Source organism: Colossoma macropomum, unplaced genomic scaffold (genome assembly GCF_904425465.1).
Source record: "Colossoma macropomum unplaced genomic scaffold, Colossoma_macropomum, whole genome shotgun sequence".
NCBI lineage: Eukaryota > Metazoa > Chordata > Actinopteri > Characiformes > Serrasalmidae > Colossoma > Colossoma macropomum.
Window position 1 is genome coordinate 10,966,948 of NW_023494806.1, and position 27,133 is coordinate 10,994,080.

The following is a 27,133-nucleotide window of genomic DNA, read 5'->3' on the forward strand; positions in this document are numbered from 1 at the left end:
TTCTTATTTTCTTTGATCACATGGAGGAAATGTGTAAAGTTTGACGTACATTCTAACCATTCCTTCTTACATAATTGACATTTCCCATAATGGTTGGATACTGTACATAATAAAATAAAAAAATAACTTTAACATCCATTCTATGCTCCGGAAAGTTACATTAAAACAACAAAAATAGCCCATTTACATGTCCAGTTTTTTTTCTTACATAACTTTCCACATCAATGCAAAACATGTCAGCCCATAAAACATTAAGCATACAGATAAAATACAAAAGGTGCAACAATAATGTAACTTCGGACGGTCTAACAAATGATGCAGATTTCAGTGGGCGTGGCCGTTGCTTGGTCGATCAGTACAAGGCTCCACTGCACAAACAGATACAATAGAGCGCCATCTAGTGAACTCACTTTGACATTAAACGTAAAATGGTTTTCATGTATTGATGTGGATTGATCAAATCGCATGTGATAACAAAAAGAAAAAAAAGAACTTGGACATTCGACCTAACACCTGATGATATCTGTTGTCTTTGAAAAAAAGTGGATATACACCAAAGTATAAGTCAGCTAATTAGCCTGCTGAAATATATTTATATACATGGTGTTAATCCAGGCTTTACAGACTATCTATAAAAAAGTCCTGAGAACCTACGTGAGGAGGAAAAACCTATTTTAAGCTTATTTCGCTCTTTCACATCTTTGAGGACATGTGACAACAAAGAGAGGGGAAAAGAAAAAAGTTAAAGTACGTTCTGTAAAAGAACTTGAGTGAAAGTACAAAATATCAAGTTAAAATGCTTAAGTATTGAGAAGTAATTACAACTGCATATTAATATATATCCAAATGTTTCCTATAGATATACAGAATTAAACACAAAAAGGAATTAACCACAAAGTATTCATGACTGTATCTGAGTGTAAAGTACATCTCATAACGCTACTGTAAAAGTATTAGCATTTGAAAATAGGAAAGAACAAATCTATCAACATTTTACTAGAGCACTTTTAAGTAAATGTAGGTTAACTACAGTTACAGCCTCTGGGTATAATTTAAATATTTGTATTTTGTAGTTTAAGTGCTGGGGTCCTGTGCTCTAGTAGACCACCGTAGATGTGCATCATTCTGTAGTCTGCCTTATTAGGAACTCCGGTTCTAAGCTCAGTTTCTCAAAGGCCAAAATGAATGGGCTTTTCGAAAAACCACCTCTATCACACCCTGTGGTAAATAAACGTGTAGGATATTTTGATGGCCTAAATCTCCTTATCAAAGATAGAAACGAAAAGGCTGAAGTCCTCTTTTAAAATTTTCCTGTTCCACCTTAAATGGTGCAGCAGTTGTGATTAGCAATCACTGACCTGTTGGTTCTGTGAAACAGCAAAATTAAGTTAATGTTACCCATCTGTCAAGCAGAAACAGAGCAGCCTTTAAACTCCTTTTCTAGCCTTTCACTTCTCAATGAAGTTGATTAGCCCCTGTTGCCAGCTTCTAGTTTAAATGTTCCTGTTCCACCTTAAATGGCACAGCAGTTATTAAAGCGCCTCACCATTTAAGGTGGCACGAAAGAATTCTTACAAGAAGCTGGAGAAAATGTTACCAGCATTAAGAGAATAATTAGGATCATTTGAGGGGTGTAAGCAATAATGTTAAGCTGAGTCTGTACTGAATTAGCCTGGGTGCAAGTAATGTTAAGCTTAATATGAACAGGAGGGGAAGTGCTTTTGTGATTCAGATGAAGAACAGATAACTGCTGAACAGGAAAAGCAGTTTCTTTTTTCCTGAATTCTTTTCATCTGCCCTTAGTCTGCACATGGAAATACACTACCACACTGGCAAAGTGTGCTGGTTTGCATGGTTTAAGGAGGCTGCCAGTCTAATGACGTCAATTCTGTGCACAGTAGCATCAGCTTACACATAGCAACCTTCATATTTCGACTCTTTAACAACCTCGTAATTCAGAGGATCCACTGAGAGGAAAAATGTATCAGCTTTGGAACATTTTTGATTACCACAGGATGCGACAAAGGCAGTTTTCGAAAACTCCATTTGTTCTTCTCACAGAGAAATTCCTTTTGGACCCGGAGTTCTTATATGACCATAAGAGCATGGCACCCACTACAGAATAAGGACACGACCACAGTGGTCCATGTCAAACAGCAAAGGATTGCCACTTAAAAAAATAATAATTAAACAATCATAGGGCTAATGTACAGCTCCAATTACAGCTTGGAAGAATTAAACATACAGATTAATATGGAAATGAAAAGACAATGCATAAATCCCCACATAAATAAAAAAGTAAAATAAAAACAATTAATTAGGTAAATAAAATAAAACAAAATAAAGAAAAAACTTACAGAAATAAGGATTGCCACTTATATTACAGCAGTGGTAACCAATGCAGTCTTCAGCTCCAACCCTAATAGACCCCACCTGATCAGTCTAATTATTGCCTTCAGATGCCTCTTTGATTCTTTGAAGGTGGTGTGTTAGACGTGGGATGTAGGTGAAACGTCCAGGAAGGAAGACCTCCAAGACGAGGACTGGTGACCGCTGTATTAGAGAATCTCTAGCTGCTGTCGCTTACCTTCCTGTACACTAGGTGGCAGTAGCGCGGATCCAGTGCCGCATTTCAGCAAAGGAGCGCCTCGTGTCAAATTACAGGAAACAAAACATTCGACTCACCCAGGCAGGCACGTTTGTGAAACATGCGACTTTCTGCAGGTAAAAACATACTACACTTTAATCTCACAACTGCGAGGCGTGATACGAAATGTTGCAACTGTTTTGCTGCAAGGAACTGTAGATATGTAAGTAGCTAATGTTAGCTAGAACGCTTAGTTTGACCGAAAAAGAAACACGTGGTGTTTGGCGGGCTAAACCTAATTATTGACAAGGTGAGTTAACGAGCATAACAACCCTTCACCTCTCCCAGTTTCTATTTTCTTGGAATAATTTCTTATTACGGTGTTATTATGGTGTGCTATTGATGTTTTTCATAAGAGATGGTTCTTCAGGGGTTCTTAGTAAAGGTATTGACTCTATTTAGAACCAAAAGTTCTATATAGAACCACTTTATGCTTAAATGGTTCTGTGCATGGTGAGATGGTTCTTCAGACTGATAAAGAATGTGTTCTATATAGCATTTCTACATAGCACCAAAAAGGGTTCTTCAAGCTTGACGTTGTAAGAATAGATATAGAATAATACCTATTTTGGTTCTATATAGAACACGTTCTTTATCGATCTGAAGAACCATCTCACCATGCACAGAACCATTTAAGCATACAATGGTTCTATATAGAACTCTTGGTTCTAAATAGAATCATTCTCTTTATTAAAGAACCCTTGAAGATTTTTTTTAAAGTGTAGGTTAACTTGAGGGAAGAAGCTCACCATGGTAATGTGGTGGAGAGAGCAGTAAGCTACATTTGTTTTTGAGGAGGTGAAGATATATTTTTTATTTCGTTTAAAGTGAAAATATAAAGTTAGATTGTCGGGATAAGAAGGCCACACAGACCAGAGGCAGAACCCCTCTTTTAGCATATTAGCTACTTAAGAATTATTTTCATTCTGTGAAACGTCAATGAGTATTTAAGGCAGTATTCGTCAGGGGGCTTCTTATTCTAGGTGGGTTTTATGTGTCATAAAATCAAAACTAACTAATATTCTAGTTTATTTCCCCAAACTGTGTGTAGATTTATGTGTCATCACTCTGTACACACAAAACTCCGGCATCTCAGGCATAGATATGATTTAGCTCGACAGTATGTTGGTATTTGTTCTTAAGTAAGAACAGAATCTATACACACTCGAGCACAAAGGTGCAAACAATTCTGTGGTCCAAGAACACGTCATGAATCTAATGTAGACTTTTTCTGAGGACCTTTTTCAAGAACAAATTGAAGAAAAAACTTTTCTTGGTGAATGAGACCTATTGTTTTTCTCTCGTTTCCCCTTAATACTATATAAATCTCTACTAAACAAACATTCTAGATTTATAGGATAGTGCTACATGGATATTATGTAGAATTGAAAATAGTACAAAGGATTATAGCATTACATAAATTGTTTGTATTTTTGCTGTAATTCTTTTTTGTAGGGGATGTAATGCCTCTTTCTTTCCTTAACAGAAGAGGAAATCTAAATGCAGACTTATAAAAGGTGAACAGATGGGAAAAACAAAGAACACTTCTAAGGGATTCGATGATTCTTTCCTGGAGATGAGTCCCACCCGTACACATGAAAGTCCCCTCAAAGATGCATGGCCGACAGTCACTGATACTCGCAACTTACCAAATTCAGCAAGACTTATGACACTGACTGGCAGTTCAAAAAAGGCTAAAAAGATGCAAAAGAAAGGTGAGAATGAATGTTCTCAATTGCAGGCCAAGGGACACCAGGAAAATGGAAATCTGAAAAAGAGGAAACAGTTAAAAGATGAGAAGGACTTGAAGGGTGCAGATGGCTCATTAGGTGAAACATCACCTCATGAAGCGTCTCCAAGAAAGAAAAAAAAACAGCAGCTAGAACAGACAGAAGTGAATATTACATGTGAAGTATCCACAAAAGATGCCTCAGAGACTTCAAGGAAAAAGAAGAAAAAGTCTTCAAGGAGGAGTAGTTCCGTAGACCCACATGACACACAAGAAGTGAGCGTAACGATGGAGTGGGAGGAAAGTGAGACAAAAAACAATGGGAAACGTGAAGAACATGTTAAGAAAAAGAAAAATAAAGTGAAACGCAAGGACTCCAGTATTTTGGCAGAACAGCTCAAGGATGTGGAGTCAATACACACACACACAGCTCCGATTGAGACTGATGAAGTTTACAAAGAGCCAGCAAGTCCGATGAGACAAACTGGCACCGCATTTACAAAGAAGAAATATAGTAAAGGAGATGAAAAAATGATTGATCGACATCTTTTGGAGGAACTCAAAGAATTTGTTCCAAATGTAGAGTCACGAAGTTTGAATGATATAAATAAAATGATTAATTATGACCTGCCGAGATATAAGGAATTCAAGAAAGAGGGTAAGCTGAACGTTTTTTATTTCTGAATGTGTATGCTAATGCAAGATGTGTTTTAGTTGCTTATTTGGAGGACATCCTTAGACACTTAGAGTTGTATGCCAGTGTTTGGGCACCCCTAGACCAGTCACCTGTTTTGTTGATTTTTGAAGTGAAAAGAAGTAAACACAACCTCTGCAGGAACCTATTTAGAAAAAACTGCAAATAAACTACATGCATTTACATATTTGATTAACTAAAAAAATGGGAAAAAAAAACAATTTTATTTATGATGTGCAAACATTTGAACTCTCTACTTTTTCTATTCTTCTTTCAGATATTTTCTTCTACTGTTGCATGCAAATCGCTTCTAGTTCTGCAGTATTTTTGGGCCATCTTGCATGCACAGCATGTTTAAGATGTAGCCACAGATTTACAATGATGTTCAAGTCAGAGGATTGTGACGTATGTTTTTTGTGATTGTGGCTGAAAAATTCCATTTTTACTTCATCAGTTCATAGCAAGTCAAGTCAAAGTTTACTTATATAGCGCTTTTTACGACAGGCATTGTCACAAAGCAGCTTTACAGAAAAATCCAGGTCCAAGCCCTCATGAGCATCGCCAATGGCGACATTGTCAAGGAAAAACTCTCTAAGAGCAAGAGGAAGAAGCCTTGAGAGGAACCAAGACTCAAAAGGGGAGCCCATCCTCCTCTGGTCGACACCGGATAGCAAAACATTAACACAAGCAATATGAAAAACCATTAGTTTCCAAAATGCCACTGGCTTAACTTAATGTTGTTTTACATACTTGAGATGTTGACTTTTGTGTTCACTTCTTTTCATTTCAAAAACCAGCAAAAGGTATCATTTGAGGGGAGTGCCCAAACTTTTGCATACAACTGTATTTCTGACTGCAGACAAAAGAACTACACCAGAGGCTTCACTTGATCTTTGTTTCCAGGTTTCCCCCTGAATCGTGGAAGGTTCACAGTGGAAGAAAATGAGACGTTACGGAAGAACGTTGAAAACTTCATGGCCCTCACTGGAATAGATAGTGCCACCAAGCTCTTTTTTACTCATTACTTCAAAGAAGAGCAGGAGAACATAAAGAAGCTTAAAAGGGTGCATAAATTCTTTGAAAGGATTGGTAAGTGTGTGCATTTTATTTTGCACCTGAAGTAGTTTACAGTGGTGCACAACCTAAATCGGACAGCATGAATTTACTCACGTTGAAGTGACTCAAGAACGTGATAAAGAACATGATATAGTTTTGAATAGTCCCAGACTTACACAATAATTAGTTATTGGAGCTTTGAGGGGTCACTTAGATGCCAGTAGATTTTGTTCAGTACGGTCACCTTTTTGCACTATACATGGATGTTTTGTGCATTTGAGTCACTTTTATGCGGAGTATTAGTGGCTACAACAAAAATATAAACCTTTATTGATGTCTACTGCTTTTTTTTTACCTTTTTTTATATAATTATTTTTTTTATAACTATTTTATAACTATAGCTGTCCACTGTCTAATTTGTGTAATGTTTGTCATAACAGCAGAGGGAATTCCCAGGTCCTGTCATGATGTTTATGCTCGTGGGCGAAGAGTCTTTGATAGCAGCAATCACAAGGGAAAGTAAGAGACAAATTTGAGGTGCAGCAGACATAACCAAGTGTTTCCAAATATTTTTTCTTTAAATAGATTTTTTTTCCCTTCATTTTATTTTCCAAGATTTTCAGAGGAAGAAATTCACACGTTGTGCAAATTGCACACAATGTATGGTAATAATTGGAAGAGGATTTCAGAGTTGACTGGTCGAAGTGCCATCTCACTTGAGAAACGATACTCCCAGATTGGTAAGTGAAGTTTCTTGTGCATTATCTTGGCCATAATTGTTTACATTGTGGTCCTAATATGCTTTTTGTCACTTAGCTGTTAAGGAAGGCAGATGGTCCCCCAAGGAAATACGAAGGCTTTTGCGAGCTGTGCGAGATCATATAGTCAACCAACTCCAGCTTGGAGCTACAAATGAAGACTCATTCATAGTCAGCAGGGAGATGTTGTACAAGAGACTTCCCTGGCAGAAAATTGCTGCAAAGGTGGAAACCCGCTCTTGGACCAAGTGCAGAGAGAAGTGGTAAGGGAACTTTTTTGGAACATTTTAAAATACATTTTTAATACAAAAGTATTTTTTGCCTGTCATTCTTTGCTGTACAATCGTGTTTTTTTTTGTTCTTTTGCGATTTTAAGGATGTCAGTTTTGGCTGTGAAAATGTCGTCTGGAGCAGTGAACGCAGGGGAGAACTCTGACGAAGTCAAAGTAAAGCTTATAAAAGCGTAAGTGCCTGTGTGTGAATCCTATTGCCTACACAACTTAAGGTTTTCTCTTTTTTTGCACCTTTTATTGGTTCTTATTGAGAAGAATTGACAGTTTCTACCCCTTTGCAAAACAGTTTACATATTCGCTGTGTGCATGAAAGATTTCATGCATATTTATACATAATACATGTTCCAGTTAGATTCAAGTCATATTTGTTCATGGTTTTAAAATCAATTCAGATCAGATCTCGGACTATTTTTTTTATCATTTGGAGTGCAGAGCTTCTTGATGTTAGAACCTGGCAGTATTCCACGAAAGTGTGCTAACTCAGTAAGCCTGGCTTGTTTCAGTAAGCCCGGTTAGTTTTCAATTTTGGTTCCACGAAAGAAGCTAATATTAAGCCTCACTCAGTTACCATGACAAGATATGCTTTTGGACAGACCTGCTCTGCATACAGAGCATACTCTATTACGAATATACTGTGGGGCCTAATAAGATTTGACATTAGAGATATAATTACTTTTTTAAAAACGACATTCAATTAAAAAGTCAAATATAAACGGGTATGGATTAATAAACTAATATGGAGAAGGTTTAGGTATTTAACTGCATGAAGGTGATTTAAATCAAGTCTGTTTTCAGCCTGTTCAGATTACCCTGTTTATGCAGGGTAGAGATATTACAGCTACCCCAAAATTAGCCCCAAAGTTACGATTGCCTTTGCAAGTGTAACTAATGTTTACTCGTGAGTTTGTATTTTCTAGCCTACTCTGAGGAGTTAGCAGTGTTTTTTCTGCATACACCCTATTCAAAGTCTGCACCTAAAGTCAAGATTCAACCAACTGCAGCATCTCTTAATTACACCACAGAGAGCCTGTGCATTTTACATAGTGTGAACGGTAACACTGTAGGCTGAATGATGTAAAGATCTTTTAATAAAGCAGAAAAGAAAAGTGATTAGTGAGTCTGTGACAGGAATAAAGCCTCAGTTCAATTTTATATGTAATGAGCATATTCATTTTCATTTTGTTTCTTAAATTCCAGCTCCACTCCAACTTTCTCATTTGCAGTTACACTTTGTTTTTTTGTAGCAAATTTTTTGAAGTCATGTGAGTATGTGCTTCCACTTGCTGATCCTTGCTGATCCTGGATGGTCCTGCATTATCAGAGGATAATTAGTACCACTGAACATTGCAGGCTTTCTGGGGAACATTGTCACAATCGTACAGGTTTTTCATAGTAATATCATTTACAAATTCTGAATGTGCATCCCCAAGAGGATCAGTAGAGTCAGGACATTTCCCAATACTGGAAGATGTTTTTCTTTCACTGGGGGAATTATCTCTGAAAATTTCTGTGTGTTTCTGAAATGATGGGGCAGCTCCATTTATAATCTAGTGCTGCTTTTTTTCTGGAATCGGGTCCATTGAGGGAGCCACACCCAACCAGAGACATTAACAGGAGCCTTCATTTTGGTTAGATGTAATATGTGATGTAATATTCATTTGGTTTCTATATATATAAAGATTATCTACATTTACACTTAACAGTTTGGAGTTCTCTTTATGTTTCACCTTCACCTGCTGCCATGTGTATTTTATACATGCTGCTTCTAACATCATTTCAGTGGAGTAATGGATAAAAGTTAGTCTAATAAATATTGCTACTTTAAATTATTAAATCTTTAAATAATTTTTAATTAGTTCTCTATTTTAATCAGTAATTTTTCTATAGCGTTTTAGACTAAAGTTTAAGCATTATGTTTAAGTACAAAGTATGTATTATTTGTATTATTATAAGTATTATTTACTTGCATAAAACACTAAACATCTGTAAATTAGCAGGAGCATATCTCTCCTTGTGTTAGTGGAACCTGATTAGTCTGGAGTGAACTGTTTGGCTAATTTAAATATGTGCAGCTTTTATAAGCTCACTCCGTGGAATATCTGCCAGGTGTACTCTTGCCTGCATGCATGTGTTGCTACTGTGACAATGTGGCCATACGGGCAACCAAAGTGGTCATTTGTATCTTGCAATCTGAACACTAAAAATCTGAATTGAGAAATAAATCCAATTTACCTCGCTGTACTAACAAAGCCAAACTGGAGGGTGGAGCTGTGCAGAACAAGATCCACACTCTTTGCATTTGTTTGGGATGTCTACTTAACTTTGAAGCTGTGTTGTATTGTTTGCTAAAATATGTCCTTTGCGCTGTAGGATGTATGAAATGCAAGTAGATGATGTTGCCTATGTCAACTGGGATGACCTGACAACAGTGATTGGGTAAGCATGATCATAGAGGAGCAACTATTTTCATGTGATGCTCTTGCCACCCACATTGAATAACATAAAACTATATATGGCTATGCATGACATGTGATGTTGAACAATTTATTTACAGTTCTGAGAAAGTTTGTAGTAGGTAAAATAGTCAAGGTAGCAACAGTGCTGAATTTCTTCCAACATGCCCTGACTAATGGAGGTTGTGAGCTTCAGCAACTTTTCTTTGGAATTTTTTTTTTTTTAAATCAGGCTTTCTTAGTATTTAGAGTAGGTAGCCAAACTTGTGTGTTTATGTTGACAGGGTAGTATTAATCATAACATCTGACAGCTCTTTGAAAAGAGGTTGTTATCCTTAAGGTTTTTAATCGTTTCCCCATCAGTTTTACATCTTGAAGTTTTTTTGTATGAACATTGCATACCCACCGTTTCAGGACATATTTTTTGATAGATAATCAAATCAGTGTCCATGTCAAGTGTAAAATTCTAATGGCTATTTCTGTCCACATGTGTTATCTGGAATGTCGTTTCTTATTTTCTTCCTCTACAGGGATGTTCCTCCATCGTATGTGCAAAGAAAATGGCACAAACTGAAAGTCTGTCATGTGCCAAACTGGCAAAACAAGTCTTTTGGAGGTAAGACCATTATTACTTTAGAAAAGCATTGTAATTAAAGTTGCAAGCACTGTTTACATTGCCGAGTAGGCTTTCTTAAATTAATTAAGATTAAAACAGTGTTTTGTGCTGAAATGGTACCAAGAAAAGCCATGGAAAGTTAGAGAAAATGAACGTTTTCAGCACTGGAAACATTTCATGTTGGGCTTCATATATTCTGTTTTGTTTTTACTAGATACAATCGATTTTCTGTATGAGAATGTCCTGCCACACCTTGAAAAGGAACTGGAGCACCATGGTGGTGAGACGCGGCTCAATGAAAACCAAAAAGAGACCTTCCTTCTCTCTGAAATCTTCCCGGACATTAATGAGGATGATGATGATGATGACGATGAGGACATCATCCAGTACATAGTTGATATCAATACAGAGGGATAAAAGGAGCATTGACAGAACAGCAAGTGTACTGACATGAATAGAAACGACTGTCACCTTTCAAAAAAAAAGAGAACACACAAAGGATAAAGGATTTGACGGATTTTTTTTTTTTTTAAAAAAGAGCCTTTTTCAGGAGTCGCCTCAGGATTATTTGCACTATGAAACAGGGTTGTTATGACCAAATGGTCACTTTTGTTTACATTCTAATTGAAAGAGACACAGTCATTTTTTTACTGTACTATTTTTGTAAACATCTCTTGTGTAACCATCTGCCCTACATATACTTTTATGTGAAACATCAAGGATTGTGCCTCATTTCTGTGGATATTCTTGCCTTTTAACGCTGAAAAAATTAGATCATAGTTTTCTTACAGACTGGTGAGCTGTTCAGGGTGTTTCCTGCTTTTTGCCCCCCTGCGACCCAGAGGTTTAGACAGTTTGTTTGTGTATGTGGTTTTCTTACAGAGGAAGCTGTATAACATCAGTAAGTTCTAGTGAAATTATTATCCAATGCCTCAAGTGGTGAACTCAAGGCCAATTACTTGATTAAAAGTTTTAGTGAATAGAAAATTAGTCTCATTACTTAAATCTATATTTTATTGTAAGTTGAGTTATTGTACTAAAACATGCATTTAATTCTTGAGACTTTTGACATGATAGATTATAAGAAATTGCTTTATTGGTGTGGTTCAGTCTAATGCATATTTGTCAACACCCACATACAAGAAGTTTTCAGAAGTTTAAGAGCGACATCTCTTGCAGTGCTATGTTTTGTGGCTTCATACTGAATAGTGCCAGTGGTTGGCATTCTGATCACATATCGTTATAACAATATACAGCATTTTATTCCTATTAACCGTAGTACATAACTACATGAAACAACCCACAAAACTGGAGTAGTACACTGTTGTTTGAGACAGTATATCTGATGAGTTATACTGAATCAGACTAACTGGTGCTCCCACTGCGAAGGTTGATTCAGTGCTGCAGTGCAGCCATAGCTCGTTCCAGTGGACCACAGCTCCAGTAGTCATAGTCCCATCCTAGGAACCATCCAGTGAATGTGGGAGGCTCGAAGCCCTGTATTATCTTCACAATAGGAATCCGTTTGTCCCTGATGGCAGGGTGCGTTTCAATGTATCGAGCAGCTGAGGAGACAATGAACAGCTTGAGGATTGGGAACTACAGGAAAGAGCACTAAGCTATGAATGAACATGGTCGCAAGGTACGAAAGTATGTTCTTCACTGTTCATGACATAACTGCATGCAAGCTGAATTATTCAAAAAAGACTTTTATGAAATCAACACTAATTTTAGTTCTTTTTGTACCTGATGTCATTGCCTCAGTCTTCTCTTCTTCATTGGCTTGCTTTCCAATCCAAACAAAGACCTTGGAAGCAAATGCACGCGCACACGCACACACACACACACATACATTATACATACGCATGCATACATACATATACACCTACACACAGTGTATATGGACTGTATAGTGTAAACAAGCAAACAAGTTTTGATCATGAAGCTCCTCAGACTTTACCTGATCCCATGTGTCCAGAATCATGACATCATCAGGAGCCAGATCCTCTTGAGTCATCTCCCCTGGTACCTCCTCTATCTGATGTGAGGAGACATGTCGGGAGGCATTTCTTTTGAATTATCCGTCATTTGTGATGGAAGTATTTGCTTTAGATTTAATGGGGTTAATAGGCACATGCTGGTTGAGAACATAGAAAAACTTACACGGAACTGTCCCGTTTTGTTAGAGCAAGCAAACAGGCGAGGAGGATGCAAGTCCATTTTGCTCTTCAGTCTTTCTGAGGTGCGATACTCCATTTTCCCCCCAAGTGCTTCCCAGAAGTTCTCTAAACAAAAAAAAAAAAAACACTGAGTTTAAAGGCATGTCACCTGTACAATAACCACTTTATTCTACAGTTTAAAAAGAGTGATTAGGAATAGACACATAGAAATGGCTATGGTATCACCTAATGAGGCATTTCAGGCCTAAAACTAGTTTAATATTAGGATTTGTTGTCACAGTATAAGGTATGCTGTAGCGCAGAATTCTTTTGCTCAGCCTCATTGGTTATTTTTAATTTAGTGTTCTCTCTCTACAGTACCCAGCATGCATTATACAAACACATCTTACAACCATTGTAAACCGCAATGGTGTTAAACAGTTTTGACTGCTGGCAGAGGCACTGATCTATAGGCTAATAAATGCAAACAAGCTAGCTTTAGTGGTGGTTGAGCAAGAAAATAGTGATTCTGTCTTTATTCAGCACAAAATTGATTCCAGAGTCCCTGCCCCATTTCAGCCACAGGGAAAAAAGCAACTAAGGTAACTTACCTGGATAGCCAGGTATCTAGCTTGCCAATTTTAGCTTGTATCTTCTTGTTCTCCCTGTCTCAATTCTTTTACATCACTTCAGTAATTTATTCTGTCCATTATAATGATGATTTGAAGACCATTATTTGGCTGCACTAAGATATACTGTGTCCTAGGAGTGACATTAGCATCTGCCTTCCTTCTGCATTCACTTGGCAAGCCAAGGAAAGGCCTGTTTATTTGTATAGCAGGTTTTATACACAGTGGCAATTCAACACAAATAGAAAATAATAGCACCTCAGAATGGCTTTTGCAAGGATTATTACAAAGACATAAGTGCATACGAATTAAGAAATGCTACTGCAATCATACTCCAGTCATTTCCAGTTTGCTCAGTGGGGAACAGCACCAAAAGTTACCACTTTAACTAGTTGAATAGCAGCCTTAGCTAAAAGATGAAAGATAATGAAATAGCAAATAAAATAAGGGATTAAAAGAACTTAAGTGCTAAGATAAAGTGCAGCAAAAATAAGGGAGCCTATCATATCCTGAGATCTAACACCTCAGAAAGGCTTTTGCAAAGATAGTTCATTAAAAGAATGTACATAGCTCAAATAAAAGAGAATTATAAAACACAATAAAATCAAGTTAAAAACTTAAATTGCACTTTAAGAGCTAAAAATGAAAGACAATAAATAGCAACTAAAATAAGGGCTTAAAAGAAATTAAAATGATCACGATAAAGCGAAAGGCAAAAAACGTTTTCAATGGCTGCATTTAAAGTGTATTTGATCTCATCTGGAAGTTTGTTCCAGCAGTTGGCAGCATAGTGACTGAATGCTGCCTCGGCATATTTGGTTCTGATTCTGGGTTCTACTAACTGACTGGCCACGAGTGATTAGAGAGGCCTACTGGGTTCACATACTTCCAGCTGATCAATAATGTATTTTGGTCCAAGGCCATTTAGCAATTTATATACAATTAGAAGCAGCGTAAGGTCACTTCTGTACTTAATTGGTAGCCAGTGACTTAAGGATTTTACTAATGTGCTAAGATCTCAAAGTTCTCGTAAGCATTCTAGCAGCTGCATTGTGAAGGTCAGTAAAGAGGCCATTACAGTAGTCCAGCCTGCTGGAAATAAATGCATGAATTAGTTTTTAAGTCCTGTTGTGACATGAAATTTTTAAACTCTGAAAATAGTAAAGGGCTGTTTTCGTTCGTTTTACATGGCTGCTGAAATTCAGATCTGAATCAAATTTTATGCTTTCTGTAAGATTTCTGACTCAATGTTTAGCCCTTAGAGCTCTGGCATCAAGAGCTTAATGGTGAAAAGAAGAAGGGCAAGAGGGGGCAAAAGCAGTTGCGGTTTCTCCCACCTTCAAGGCACTTTATCAGAAAGAGGATTTCCTAGTACTTTAATCAGAAAATCTCACTCAAGTATGCATGTTCACAACAGATGCAGCCAGGATTAAATTTTTAATTTTGGAAGGAGTGTCCCTTTAGGTTTAGACTGTCACCATACCTCCCTCTTCACCCTCTGCCACTTCAAAAAGCTCCAACCCTAAGATTTCACTCAGGTATTTAGCTCCATGCTTCTCAGTATCACTGGTGCCTTGACCCACCCACAGCACTGAGCCTGATGGGTTCACCATGATGAAGGCATCATTGGAATTGAGGTTGGAGGCCACTGCATCAACCTTTATTGGGAGTGGAAAAGAATGAAAAAGCTTTCCAGGATAAATGCAATATGTATGAAAATACAAAATACAGTCCCTGAAATGCTTCAATCTACATAACCATTTACCTCAATGGCTCGTGTGTGTCCAGCAGTGTTGGACCGCACTTGGAAGAGGCGGATCTCTGCAGGCTCTGTCTGGCCACCTTGTCTGGAAGTCCCACCCTTGTACACCACCATTGGCTTTTCTCCAAAAATACTCATGAAGTGGGGAGGTTCTTTACCTTGAACAACTCGCACCTATAGCATTGAGACATCTTGACAAGTATATGCTATATCGATATTTCTGTAAGTCCCTCCTTACCATTGCATAAATCTCCAACGCTAACAGTTCCTGAATATTTGGGGCCCCTAAGCGACATACTACTTGGGGGCCACCTTGATATTTTATTCATTTTGATTAGGAAAGAAGTTTAATAAATGCTAAGAAAAATAATAATATTTATTATTTTGTAAGAAATAAATAATGCATAAAATAAAATAGATAAATACTATATACTAAGCAAACTGCTTTCTGAATGAGGCACAATACAGGGCTGCTAATTAGAGCTTATTTACATATATCAGTCTTAAAGTCACGATAACAAAAAACAGCTTGTTTAATTGTAAGGGATAAAGTGAAGTTAGAAAATGGTCTTGTAAAAAGTTTTTTGGAACAAAAACCCACACAACTTCATAAAAAGACCTTGAGGGAACATAAAATCATATATACGTTATAAGGTGCATATAAATGAAATAAAATAAAAATAAAAAAAAATTAGAAGCAAAACATGATACGGGCCCTTTATGTAATGAAGAATAAAGGGGTAAATGTGCCTAAATGGGTTGTTTTAATTAAACTAGTAATGTACGTTTATTTAGGGCCCTCCACTAAAGCTTACCTTGTGCTGCCCCTGATTTTAGCTACAATATAGTGGTGAAACAGTATGTCAATAAGACAGATGATGAATCTGTATTCTACCTGCACTGCTCCTCCTCCCAGCTCCTCATCCAGCTGAGCAGCCAAGATCGAGGAAGCTCCTTTCTCATCTTGGCTTGAATCCTCTCCTTGCCTGAGTGTTATAATACTATATGTTTTATGTACTTTCACAATAGCCATTTTGTGGTCATGACTCACTCTTGCAACAACTGAAGTCATGCCAAGTGATACATATAATGATGGTAAATGATACTGTTAGGTGACCCTGTCGGATACTATTACTCAAGAGTATGTAACATGAACAGACAAAGCCGCTGGCCCACAGCCAAATCTTCCTTTGAAAACGTACACCATCCTAGCTGTTCACTATGGGTGGTTCACTAGCTGTGTCTTTAGGTCTCACCATATGTAGATAATCTGGCCACGACGCCCCCCATGCTGGTAGCCATACTGAATGATGTAACTATCTCCTCCATAGAACTGTCCATAAGTAGAGGGGTCAACTTCCACCTTGTTTGATCCCTCCATGCGCCAAATCTGCACAGAGAGATGCAGTTAAATGATGCCAGCTTTAACGATATACTAAGACATTCATATGTTCAGAAATCATTAAAGCTCTCTCTTGGAAAGCTTGTTTCCATTGCAATGGGTTTTTCTAAACATATTCCATTTCTTTAAAGGACTCATAGAATTAACAATCAAATTTTCCTTATGTTTTTTGCAAGTAATATGTAAAAGGTTTACATCTTTACATGTATACACTTATTCAACCTACAGCAGTTTAGCTCCACTCATTCATACTGAAGTTCTAAGCAGTGTTTCAGCTCTGGGTACTATCCGAATGATGTATAAGAGTGCAGCTAATCAGAACAGAGTTTATTTATCTTATAACAGTCTTAAAGACACAGTAACAAAAACAGCCTTTTTAATTCTACGGAATTCATTCTAAATATAAAGAGAGGTTGGAAAATGGTCATGTAAAAATGAGCTATGGTACAGAAAATCAGACAACTGTATGTGGACCTCAAGGAAAAATGTTGGATATGGGTCCTTTAAAAGGTGACATGTTTACATATACAAGTTAATGTTTTAATCATTTCCTAAATATGACATTTACCTTTTTCTCTCCGTCCCCTTTGTCAAACATCCCATGCTGAGCAGCCATGGCACTTGAGTCATGCAGTGTAGAGGCATCAAAGGGCACTTTCTCAATCCTGGCAACCTTGTTGGGCACATAGGCTTTCCCCATCCCCTCTGTCTGGGCCACATCACGCCAAACCTTGAAGAACTGTTTGAACAGAGGAGTCTCCCCATTTTCAGGCAGGATCTGGACCTGCGTGTGTTTTGGATAGCCCATCTTCTGGATGAACTCCTCTGCAGCCTTCATCCCTGCGCTCCTCTCCTCTGGACTGGCCTCTTTACCTGTGATTGTTTTAATGCTTAATCTGTAAAATGTTCTCATTTACAGGTAGGGGTTATTAACAAATACACTACAGTTCACTACAGACCTTTCCAGAAGAAGATCTTTCCACTGCAGCCATGGTCCAAGATAAAGCAGTCAGTGGACTCCAGTGCATCTTGAGAGAAGGGATTCTCTCCTGCTATCAGAGTGATAGACATGTCTCCACTGGCATCGGACACCTTGATGTTGGATTTTATAGAGCATTATACCCTCTCGCCAATTTCAGTTGAATTTATTAAAAAAAACAAAAAAAGTCAAATAAAGAAATGGCAGTGGTTGAGCATTACCTTGTATAACTTGGCCATTTTCCTATTTGATGCATCAGTTTCAGTGTCATCACAGTCTGTGTCAGGAAGTTCAGGCTTTGGTCCAAGAATCTTAGAGGTCATAAAAGGATTGCTGTTTACATAAATGGCTTTAGGATAATGCACAGAAACAGAAAAATTAAACATCCACATTTACTTTCTTGTTGTTTGATCATAAATATTACGATGTATTAGGAATTTGTTATGTTTGGTCACAAGCTGCTACATACATACATACAAACAATACTGTGCAAAATTCAAAGACCACTTTTCAATTACTTAATGCAGCCAATATTTTTTCCACACACCTCTGTTCAGTCTCAGAAGTTGGCTGAAGTCTGAATTCTGTGGTGGTCATTCCATTGTTCTAAGACCACCAGCAGCTTTTTTGTTTAACTTGCAAATGTTTTCTTGTTTGTTTTTTTTTGTCTATTTCCTTTTCTCAATGAGAGCTTCAGACAGTTACACATTCATTCAGACTTATAGTGTTGAGTGGAAGGATGGACAGAAATACCTGTGGATTTTTTCATATTTGAAGCAACAGTGGAGCTCCTCTCATCCAGCATTATGGCCATTTTGACCAGAAATTAAATAAATGAATGGTGGTCTCTGACTTCTGCACACTACTGTACATACATACATACCTAACATGTATTACATACATAGCCCTTCAATAAACATAGAATTACAATATACACTGCTTATTGCAGCTTTGTGTGCATAATCTAAAAAGTTAGCATGAAACTATTTTACAATGACACGTAAGGCCTAATTTTAGATGACATTGGTCTATTTCTGGAAAACTAGCCCATAAACAGGAAAATGGTGACATGAATGCTTGCTCTGTCCAAACTTACCTCCAGCATCTTGCCAGGCTCTGAGCCTTCTTCACATAGGTACAATTTTGCTTTTCCATGCCGCTCATTATCACGGATAGCTTTTGAAATATTGGTGGCTTTCAATCTCTCAAAATGATTGCTCTTGGTGCCACACCACTGGTATAGTTCCTGGGGCATTTCATAGTAACAGTATAGCAGATTATACAATGACTATAATATATCAAAGATTTTTGCATATAAACAATAACAGCTTGCAGTGAAAGGCAAGACTGACACGAAACACTGATGTTCTCTTGCCTCTCCCAGATCTAGAATGAAGCAGTCTCCCTGGTTGAAGCTGTCCCAGCTCACAGGAACCTCTGTTGCCCTCACTGTTCGTCTGCCGGTAACATGGAGGACTCTTTGTATCTCCACTTCACCAGAGGCCACATGTCTGAACCCTGAGGCCACTCCACCTTGCTAAGGTAAAAAGAGACAGTTATAACACCCATAAAGAAACATACAGTCCAAAGGATGTACCATATTAGGGTTGTAACAATAGACATATTTTCACATAAGTTTGACAATTTTCAATCTTGAGTTAATATTTAATTAGAGTTTTTGATATTTTGTGTTTCTTAATTCTACAGAGCTTTACTGAGCCCTGCTGGTGACATCCCATATAAATAAAAAAAAATGCGTGGCCATGACTTAGTAAGGTGTGGGAACGAGATAAGTCATGGCCACGCCTTATTAAAGCGTGAAAACGACATCCTAATGTGTGGCTATGTGTGGGAATAAGATCATGCCTTACAAAGTTGTGGCCATGCAACTTTAGGATCTCATTCCCACACCTTACTAAGTCGTGGCCATTCATTACTTTTATTTGTACCTATTTATACTTTTATGTCACCAGCAGGGCTCCTTGGAGCTCTAATTACACAGTCGTATACAAAAGTTTGAATACCCTCTGATTTTCTAAGTGACAATAAGTCTACACATCCTCTACAGAGAGCACACTTCTGCACATTTTAATGCACAATATCTACTTATTTGCTGAGTTTAGCATATTGGAAAAAAGAAATTAAACAATAAAGTGTGCCATAACTTTTGCACAAGCCACACTATCTTTTTTTAATGCTAAATTCAGCAAATAAACAGCAATTGTGCATTAAAATGTGCAGAAGAGTGTTCTCCATAGAAGATTTGTTAAATTATTTTCACCTAAAAAAAATCAGCAAAACATCATTTGACCAGAGGGGCCTAAACCTTTGCATATGACTGTAATTGTCTTGCAGCACCAGCCATCTAACAAAATAGTCCCCAAAAACTGCAACCACTACAACTTCTGGGTGACTTCAGAAAAAAAGCCCAGGTGTGTGCATAGCATAAGCCCCTCCCCCTTCCCTGCCCATTTCACTCTGGCAGGATACCCCTCCCCCCATATGTAAATCGTTATTATGCTTAAACATGTAGTCCTGCTCACCATGTACGTCAGCCCAGATTTGAAGTAGCCCACAAATGTTTTTGATTCATAGCCCTGGACCTCGCGATACTGAACAGGTGTCCCCCCGAGGTGATCATCCATTTGGACAGTAAAAATAGCCGCTGCAGCACTCTCATCTATTGTGCAGCTACTGCCTGAACAAAAAAGAGGAGATGGTTAAAACACACTGTATGGACATGCAAAAGTTTAGGCACCCGTGGTCAAATCACATGCTGTTGATTTTCTAAATGAAAACAAGTTAACCCATCCTCTATAAAGAACACACTAATGCATATTTCTATGCACAACTACTGTTTATTTGCTGAGCTTAACATATTGGGCAAAATAAAATTAAAGTGTGGCCTGTGCAAAAGTTAAGGCACCTTTTATGCTTTATGTTTTTATTTTTCCAGTACATAAAACTAAGTAGAAATTGCACACTAAAACCTACCAAAAAATTCTATAATTAAGTCTGCTCTCTGTAGAGAATGTGTTAACTTATTTTCACTTAGATAAGCAACAACACATAATCTGCCTTGTCCAGGGGTGTTCAGACTTTTGCATACAGTTTTGTCTAGGTCCTAGTGCACATCAAAAAAAAGGGAGACAAAGAACTTTATAAGTGTATCAAATAACAGGTCACAGTCTCACCCTGCCAGAAGTGGAGGTCATACTGTAGACTTCCTAAACGTTGCTTGATGGTATTGAGGACAATGTAGGTATCTCCTGTGTAGAAGCTTCCATACAGATTCTCTGGGACAGCCACCAAGTCCATTTTCTCAATCCTCCATACTTGAAGTCCAGGCTTCTGCCCAGCACTCTTAAACTCAGGATGATAAACCATGCTGCAGAAAAGAAAAAAGCTATTAACCTCATTTGCTGTGGAAAAAATATATAAATACTATACGAGGTACCCTTTAGCACAAATGTGATCTGAATAGGCTTTTTGCATCCCCATCTGTGTCCCATCTCTACGTTAAACAGCCCAGAGGCTGCTAAAATTTTGAACAGATCTGATTGTTTAAGAAAAGCCAGCAGATCTCAGGCAGCATCAGAGCCGCAATAAGTCACTTCAGCTGATCAACTGATCTGTTGTTTCACATAAGACACTGATTACCTGTTACCAGCGGTGTAGACAACACGCCTCAGTCAGGATAAGCTGAAGACGGAAGGTTCCTTCTGCAGAGGGCAGGTGGGCTTTATTGACGTGCACTCCAGGCCCCTCCCAATGGGGCAAAACCGCGCCCACACGCCCTAAATGTCCGAGGAGAAATGATTCATTATTTAAACTGTGCACTCTGCATTTATTCAGTAAGAAAAACAAATACAAAGAAAACAAAGGGTCGCTGGGGAAATACATTACGTTGGCTTCCTCTGAGCAGACTGTGAAGAATGTAGGCACGTTTTGTTTGTTATATTAAATGATTTGCAAGCAATAAAAATGCGCATCAATTTAATTTTACGCCTTAATGTATACTATCTTTTATATTTTTATATTATCACTATATATTGAATGTTAGTGAGCGTTAGTGGGCTTAAAAAATGATACGTCACGTCAGAATTTTCATATATTTCATTGTTTGTTTTTATTTTACGTATTTTTAATATGTTTCAGAAAAAAAATATTAATGTTTTGGTTGTAATAAATAATACAGTCAATTAAATGTAGCATTACATTTTTAAATCTAATTTTATGTAAATTTTCATTCTCGGTACATCGTGACGTACTTTCCGGAGCGTGGGTTTAAAAGGATTTACACATATTTCATAATTTATTTTTGTTTTTCCAAGTAAACGTGTACATTAATCAGCTAAAGGAGACCAATCTGTCAGTTAGACGCCTCTCATATTCGGAATCAGAACAATGAAAAAGCGCCTGAGCGCCGGTTTGGGTGGTTAAAGGATCCACTAAGCTCAGTGAGTCCTCTGGGAGGCGCTGCGTGTCCAGTAGGGGGCGCCTGAATGACTGTTTTGATAGAAGCCGTGTAGGAAGAAAGTGGCCGCCATACGTGCGAACCTGCCCAGATCTCGAAGAGCCGGCTGGATATTAACATTTTAGGTAAACGCCTTCATTATACTGTTGTTTCAAACATTTGACTATAAAGATTGACGCTTTTGAATCGCGTGTAAGGTCAGCGCTACACGCAGCTTTAGCATCTTTCTGGTTGGCTGGTTTGGTTAAACTAGCCCGGCTCTGTAAGACTGGCTTCTTCTGCGCTTGTTGTGGCCACAGCTAAGCTGTCCTTCCTAGCAGAAGGATCACGGAAATGCCCGAGTTGTTGATTATTAACTGTTTTTTTTTTAGGATTTTCGCTTCACCAGAAAGCTGCAGAGGTTTATTTAGCCTTAGACACTGACACGGAAAAGCAGCTGTCCCGGCCCTTTTTTAACAGATTCTGCTTCTGCTAGGCTCGCTAGCTAACCAGCTAACCTAGATGGCAAATCAGGTTCACTTACATTGGACTCTCTTCGGAGTTAGCTAAGCCAGCTAACATTAGCTGTTTACATGCCCGGCTAATAAGATGTCATTCGGAAGCAAAGCTAACTAGACAGCCAAGTGTTTTGTTGTTCTGTGAAAATGTAATGTAGTATATCATTCTGTTGTCAGCGTGTCAACCAGGTCAGATAAATGTCCCGAGATGACGAGCCTTGTCACACTTTATTGCTCTGCTTGTGTTTAACGTTTGCTAACTAGTTTTCTAACCATTTGGAAAGAATGCAACTTGCTAACGTTAGCTTGGCTGATGCCCTGAACAATAGCTGTCCAGCTGGCTAACATAAACATTAGCTTGCGGTATTATTAGTAGTAGCCTCTTAGCCCAATGTTTGCTCAGCTTCAGGTTGAACATAGAGTAAACATACGCTGCCATTTGTGTTCTGACGTCTTAAATTGTAACAGGTTTATCTTCTTTTCTTTTTCAGAACCCAAAATGACGACTGCACCGTATAACTATTCCTATATTTTCAAATATATCATTATTGGTGAGTGAAAATCTGACATCCCACACGTTTAAAGATAATTAGAACCATGAGTCCTATACACTCTTAAAAAGATGGATCTGTAAGGGTTCTTTAGTAATGAAAATCATTCTATATAGAACCATGAACACTCAAAGAACCCATTTGCATGATTCTTCACATGGTGAAATGGTTCTTCAGATTGATGGAGAATGTGCTGTAGATGGTTCTATACAGAACTTTTTTGAAGAAGGTTCTACAAAGCACCAAAAAGGGTTTTACTATTGTTACAGGCCAAAGACAGCTTTCATGCTTAAATGGTTCTTTGCATGGTGTAATGATTCTTCAGATTGATGAAGAACGTGTTGTGTATGGTTCTATGGTTAAAGCTTGACATCATAAAAATAGTGGAACCCTTTTTGGTGCTATATAACCATATACCATACATTCTTCATCAGTCCCGAAGAATGATTTACGCATGAAATAGTTCTATATTGAACTTGTGGTTCTAAATAGAACTATTGCCTTTACTAGAAAACCCTTGAAGATCTCTTTTAAGGCTAAATGGCAAGTGTTAAGTCATATGCCACTGAATGTTTTCATATTTTCCAGATTTACTGTTTTTTGATACTGAGACTTTGTTTTTTTTTCATATCCTTCAAGGTGATATGGGGGTTGGAAAGTCATGTTTGCTTCACCAATTCACAGAAAAGAAATGTAAGTACTCTCATCAGTGTTCAGAAAACACTTACTTATAGCCAGCTAGTCACATGTGCACCACATGCCAAAGGACCGTGGATCATTATAGCCTAGCTAGATGTGTTTGTTAGGCTCAGGCATACATTGTCTTTATTGTCCACCCTGTCCTGTTTTCAACTGGGCACACCATTGGCTGTTTCATAGGGAAAGAGTGTACAGATGTTTATTATTGTAAAAATGGGTCCATATATATTTGCCATCATGAATTGGAGGTGTAACAATTTGGATGCACACAGGAAACATGCAATGCCATCATGTCATGAAAAGGACTGTTTTGAGCATCACCTGTTCTTGCCTGAATCAGTTATGGCAGACTGCCCACACACGATTGGGGTGGAGTTTGGCACACGGATAATCGAGGTGAGCGGGCAGAAAGTGAAGCTGCAGATCTGGGACACAGCCGGTCAAGAGCGATTCCGTGCAGTCACTCGCAGCTACTACAGAGGAGCTGCCGGAGCACTCATGGTGTATGACATCACCAGGTAACATGGCTTCTTGTTTACATTCATTCAGTTCTTTTCAACTCTGACATCAGCACAAAGCCTTCTAAATAAATAAATAGATAGATAGAGATAGATAGATAGCCCTAAAATAACATCATTATTTTTATTGGATTGCATGTTTAATACCACTTCTTATTGATCTTGTACCAAAGGATGCTCTCATCATATGAAAGAACTAGAGAACCCTAAAATAACATCATTATTTTTATTGGATTGCATGTTTAATAACACTTATAAGACTTACTCTGATACCTGGTGGTCTTCCTTTGCAGGCGAAGCACGTACAACCACCTCAGCAGCTGGCTGACTGATGCAAGGAATCTCACCAACCCTAATACAGTAAGTTTGTATTCTCGATGCCTCTAACTTGAGTCCATGCAAAATCGTCATAACTTTGCTGCTATGCAGTCAAGTATGGGCACAATCATATTCATTAAATTAATAGATTCTAAGTCTGGTCATTCTTTCTGCAGGTGATAATTCTTATTGGTAATAAGGCGGACCTCGAAGCCCAGCGAGATGTTACATATGAGGAGGCCAAGCAATTTGCTGAAGAGAATGGTAGGAAAAATGTGTATGGAATATAATGTCTCTACAATACAGTGATACTATTTCAGGATCTGAGATCATTTTTAAAGGGCAGTTTTTGCCATCTGGGACTGAAATGGTTTTAACTTAATCAGAACACTAACTAGCAGTTTCATTTACCAAAACAACCAACTAAGCAGTGCATAGATTTTATTTTCTTTCTGTTTTTTGGACAGAAATGCAGAATGGTGGTGGTAGATACTTTTGAATTGAGACTTACTTTGTAACAGATAACATAGCAGTCCATTCTATCTACAGATGTGCATTTACACTGTCATGGTAATGCAAATTAGTTCAAATAATTGCATTTAGAAGTAAGTTCATATTGATTTATTTTGCATCATGTTATTTTGGAGGTGTAGTTGCCCCTGTGTTTGAGTTGAATGTTAAATGTGGGACATTTTTGCCTTTTGCACCTGGTAATTTCTGGCACTGCATTATTTACTTTCTTACAGTAAATACATTGTCTTAATTTTCATTTTTATCCCATGGTGTTGCGCAACAGGCCTGTTGTTCCTCGAGGCGAGTGCAAAAACGTAAGTTTTAATCTCCTGATGTTTGTTTATTAGTAGTGCATGTATACAATAACACTGCATTCATCATAGTTTACAAGGTTGCAACATTACACTGCCATCGCTATGCATTTTTCAGTAATGCTGAATGTTGTCATTTGCACAGAGGTGAGAATGTGGAAGATGCGTTCCTGGAGGCAGCCAAGAAGATCTACCAGAACATTCAGGATGGTAGCCTGGACCTGAATGCAGCCGAGTCAGGGGTCCAGCACAAGCCCACTGCCCCGCAGGGTGGCCGGCTTTCCAGCGACGCACAGCCGCAGAAGGAGGGCTGCAGCTGTTAATGACCATGAAGACTTCCTTTTCCTTTCTTTCTCTCTCTCTTTCCGTATCTACCCTCCAGCCCTACACCTTGGCCTCTCTCTGTCGCTCTCTTTCTCTTTTTTCCTCCCTCCTTCCATTCTGATTGGCCATGAGGTTGGAGATTACAGTTTTTGGGCTGGATGGCTCCAAACAACGGAGGAGTAGTGCAGTCAGCTTCCACCACATTCATCTCTTTTCTCCTTTCTTCTCCCTCACTCATTTTGCCTGTTCATAACGCACACGTCCCAGTGCACCCTGCGAGCACTCACTGGAGGAAGTTTCCTCCTCGGAACACTAATCTAGATGGCTGATAAACTGAAAAAAAGAAAAATGTTGAGTTTATCAATAAGCAGAGTGATGTGCATAACTGTAAATGAAACATCTCGTGTACAGCAGCTGTTGGAATATTGGGATAATTTAAACAGATGAAAATTTTGATATACGTTATTCTCGTTCAAGTGAAAAACACGTTTAGGCAGAATCCGATTTTAGAATGTGCTTGAGGGGAGGTGCATGATGACCTGTTATTGTACATTTTGTTAAAAAGAAAAAAAAAACTTAATTGATATTGTATTGTTTTAATTAGGATTTATGCAGTGTCACAAGTAACAAATCACCACATATTTATCCCTGTTTGTACCTACTCAAGACATAACATACAAGTACTATACAAGATGAGTATTGTTAAAAACCAAATGGAAGTTCCATTTTAAAAAAAAATCTGCTGTTCTTTTGGTTGCTTCAGATTCAAAATGTTTTAAGTTGTAGAACAGTGATAGTAATATATTGAACGGACACACATTTGGAGTCCATAAGAATGTTTTTGCACTTTGTAGTTGGTTTTCAAAGGCCTGGAGCTTTTTTATCATCTTATTAGTCTTAAGTCCATCCTGGAACATTCACAATGAAATGTTCACTTTGGGTTTAGAGATGTACGGAACAGACCAGAACTATTTGACCTTGATGAGGGAATGAACCTCTTAAGTTGTTACAGTCGAAATTTAGTGCCCTTCAAGTTCAGTGTAAACTCATAGCATATCAGAGTATTATTCTTTGAATTTTAACGTCTGTTGCCTTATTGTGTTTGCTCTCGTCCTTTTTTCTGTAAATCCTGTTCAGTTTGTAATATACAGTACATAATCAAAAAAATCACTAAACTTAAACGTTATAAAGTAAGAACTAATTTTTGGCTTTTCAACCCTTCACAAACATTCCTTTAGTTTTTCACAGTGAATTCAGATAAACTGGATTTCTGAGTTATGCATTGGGAATTATCCCAAATGCATGTCAATTTAAGTGACTCAAATTGACTTTAGGTACCAGTAAAATATACATGCCCTTCTTAAAGAACACAACTTATTTGACATGCAACAGAATGTTTTACTGGTAGACATTTGGAGGGGATGGAAAGGCATAAGGAAGCACTCCAGAAAATTGTATTAAATCTGTCTTATGATGAGATTGTAAAGGAGTGTGTGTGGAGTTTTGTGAACTAAAATTCTTTTTTTTTTTTTGAGCCCACTCTCTTGCATTTTTCCATGTCTCAGTGACTATAAAAAGTCATATATAACCTGCTCTGAAACTCTGAGGTATGTCTTCTGTAAGTGACATTTGTTTGTAATTATGTTAATAAAGACAATGCTGTAGACGGTCTCTGATCATACATCATTGTACTGTATTACACTAGCAGCGCTGCTGAGGACCACAAGTATTTATAGTGAAAAGAAAAA

The 27,133-nt window shown here is 37.9% G+C and overlaps 3 protein-coding genes across 3 annotated transcripts; 2 read left to right on the forward strand and 1 right to left on the reverse strand.

The window, feature by feature from the left end:
- The first annotated feature begins 2,628 nt into the window (after positions 1-2,628).
- Positions 2,629-10,965, forward strand: LOC118827291 (transcription termination factor 1-like). Its single transcript, XM_036598587.1, has 10 exons — positions 2,629-2,724; positions 4,134-5,034; positions 5,974-6,159; positions 6,567-6,645; positions 6,742-6,866; positions 6,943-7,147; positions 7,261-7,347; positions 9,548-9,613; positions 10,161-10,246; positions 10,461-10,965. Exons 2-10 carry the CDS (start codon positions 4,173-4,175, stop codon positions 10,661-10,663), a joined length of 1,899 nt encoding a protein of 632 aa, XP_036454480.1. The 5' UTR covers positions 2,629-2,724; positions 4,134-4,172; the 3' UTR covers positions 10,664-10,965.
- Positions 10,966-11,319: 354 nt separating this feature from the next.
- On the reverse strand, positions 11,320-20,912 carry gsnb (gelsolin b). Its single transcript, XM_036598586.1, has 16 exons — positions 20,838-20,912; positions 20,372-20,565; positions 19,721-19,875; positions 18,553-18,714; positions 18,274-18,423; positions 17,399-17,488; positions 17,158-17,290; positions 16,767-17,071; positions 16,053-16,186; positions 15,692-15,782; positions 14,800-14,970; positions 14,518-14,692; positions 12,410-12,531; positions 12,207-12,284; positions 11,993-12,053; positions 11,320-11,811 (listed from the first exon to the last, which is right to left on the reverse strand). The coding sequence occupies exons 2-16, from the start codon at positions 20,562-20,564 to the stop codon at positions 11,642-11,644; spliced, it is 2,190 nt and encodes a 729-aa protein (XP_036454479.1). The 5' UTR covers position 20,565; positions 20,838-20,912; the 3' UTR covers positions 11,320-11,641.
- A 755-nt stretch (positions 20,913-21,667) lies between these two features.
- On the forward strand, positions 21,668-27,056 carry rab14 (RAB14, member RAS oncogene family). Its single transcript, XM_036598042.1, has 8 exons — positions 21,668-21,779; positions 22,643-22,702; positions 23,342-23,395; positions 23,742-23,919; positions 24,213-24,279; positions 24,414-24,501; positions 25,034-25,064; positions 25,207-27,056. Exons 2-8 carry the CDS (start codon positions 22,651-22,653, stop codon positions 25,382-25,384), a joined length of 648 nt encoding a protein of 215 aa, XP_036453935.1. The 5' UTR covers positions 21,668-21,779; positions 22,643-22,650; the 3' UTR covers positions 25,385-27,056.
- The last annotated feature ends 77 nt before the right edge of the window (positions 27,057-27,133 follow it).

Coding starts and splice junctions, on each gene's coding strand:
- rab14 (XM_036598042.1), top strand. CDS start 22,651: ATGACGACTGCACCGTATAACTATTCCTATATTTTCAAATATATCATT. Junction 22,703..23,341: donor TTTCAAATATATCATTATTG/GTGAGTGAAAAT, acceptor ATATCCTTCAAG/GTGATATGGGGGTTGGAAAG. Junction 24,502..25,033: donor GCAATTTGCTGAAGAGAATG/GTAGGAAAAATG, acceptor GTTGCGCAACAG/GCCTGTTGTTCCTCGAGGCG.
- LOC118827291 (XM_036598587.1), top strand. CDS start 4,173: ATGGGAAAAACAAAGAACACTTCTAAGGGATTCGATGATTCTTTCCTG. Junction 5,035..5,973: donor TAAGGAATTCAAGAAAGAGG/GTAAGCTGAACG, acceptor CTTTGTTTCCAG/GTTTCCCCCTGAATCGTGGA. Junction 7,348..9,547: donor AAAGTAAAGCTTATAAAAGC/GTAAGTGCCTGT, acceptor TTTGCGCTGTAG/GATGTATGAAATGCAAGTAG.
- gsnb (XM_036598586.1), bottom strand. CDS start 20,564: ATGGTTTATCATCCTGAGTTTAAGAGTGCTGGGCAGAAGCCTGGACTT. Junction 17,072..17,157: donor AAAGATCTTCTTCTGGAAAG/GTCTGTAGTGAA, acceptor AAACAATCACAG/GTAAAGAGGCCAGTCCAGAG. Junction 14,693..14,799: donor GACACACACGAGCCATTGAG/GTAAATGGTTAT, acceptor CTCCCAATAAAG/GTTGATGCAGTGGCCTCCAA.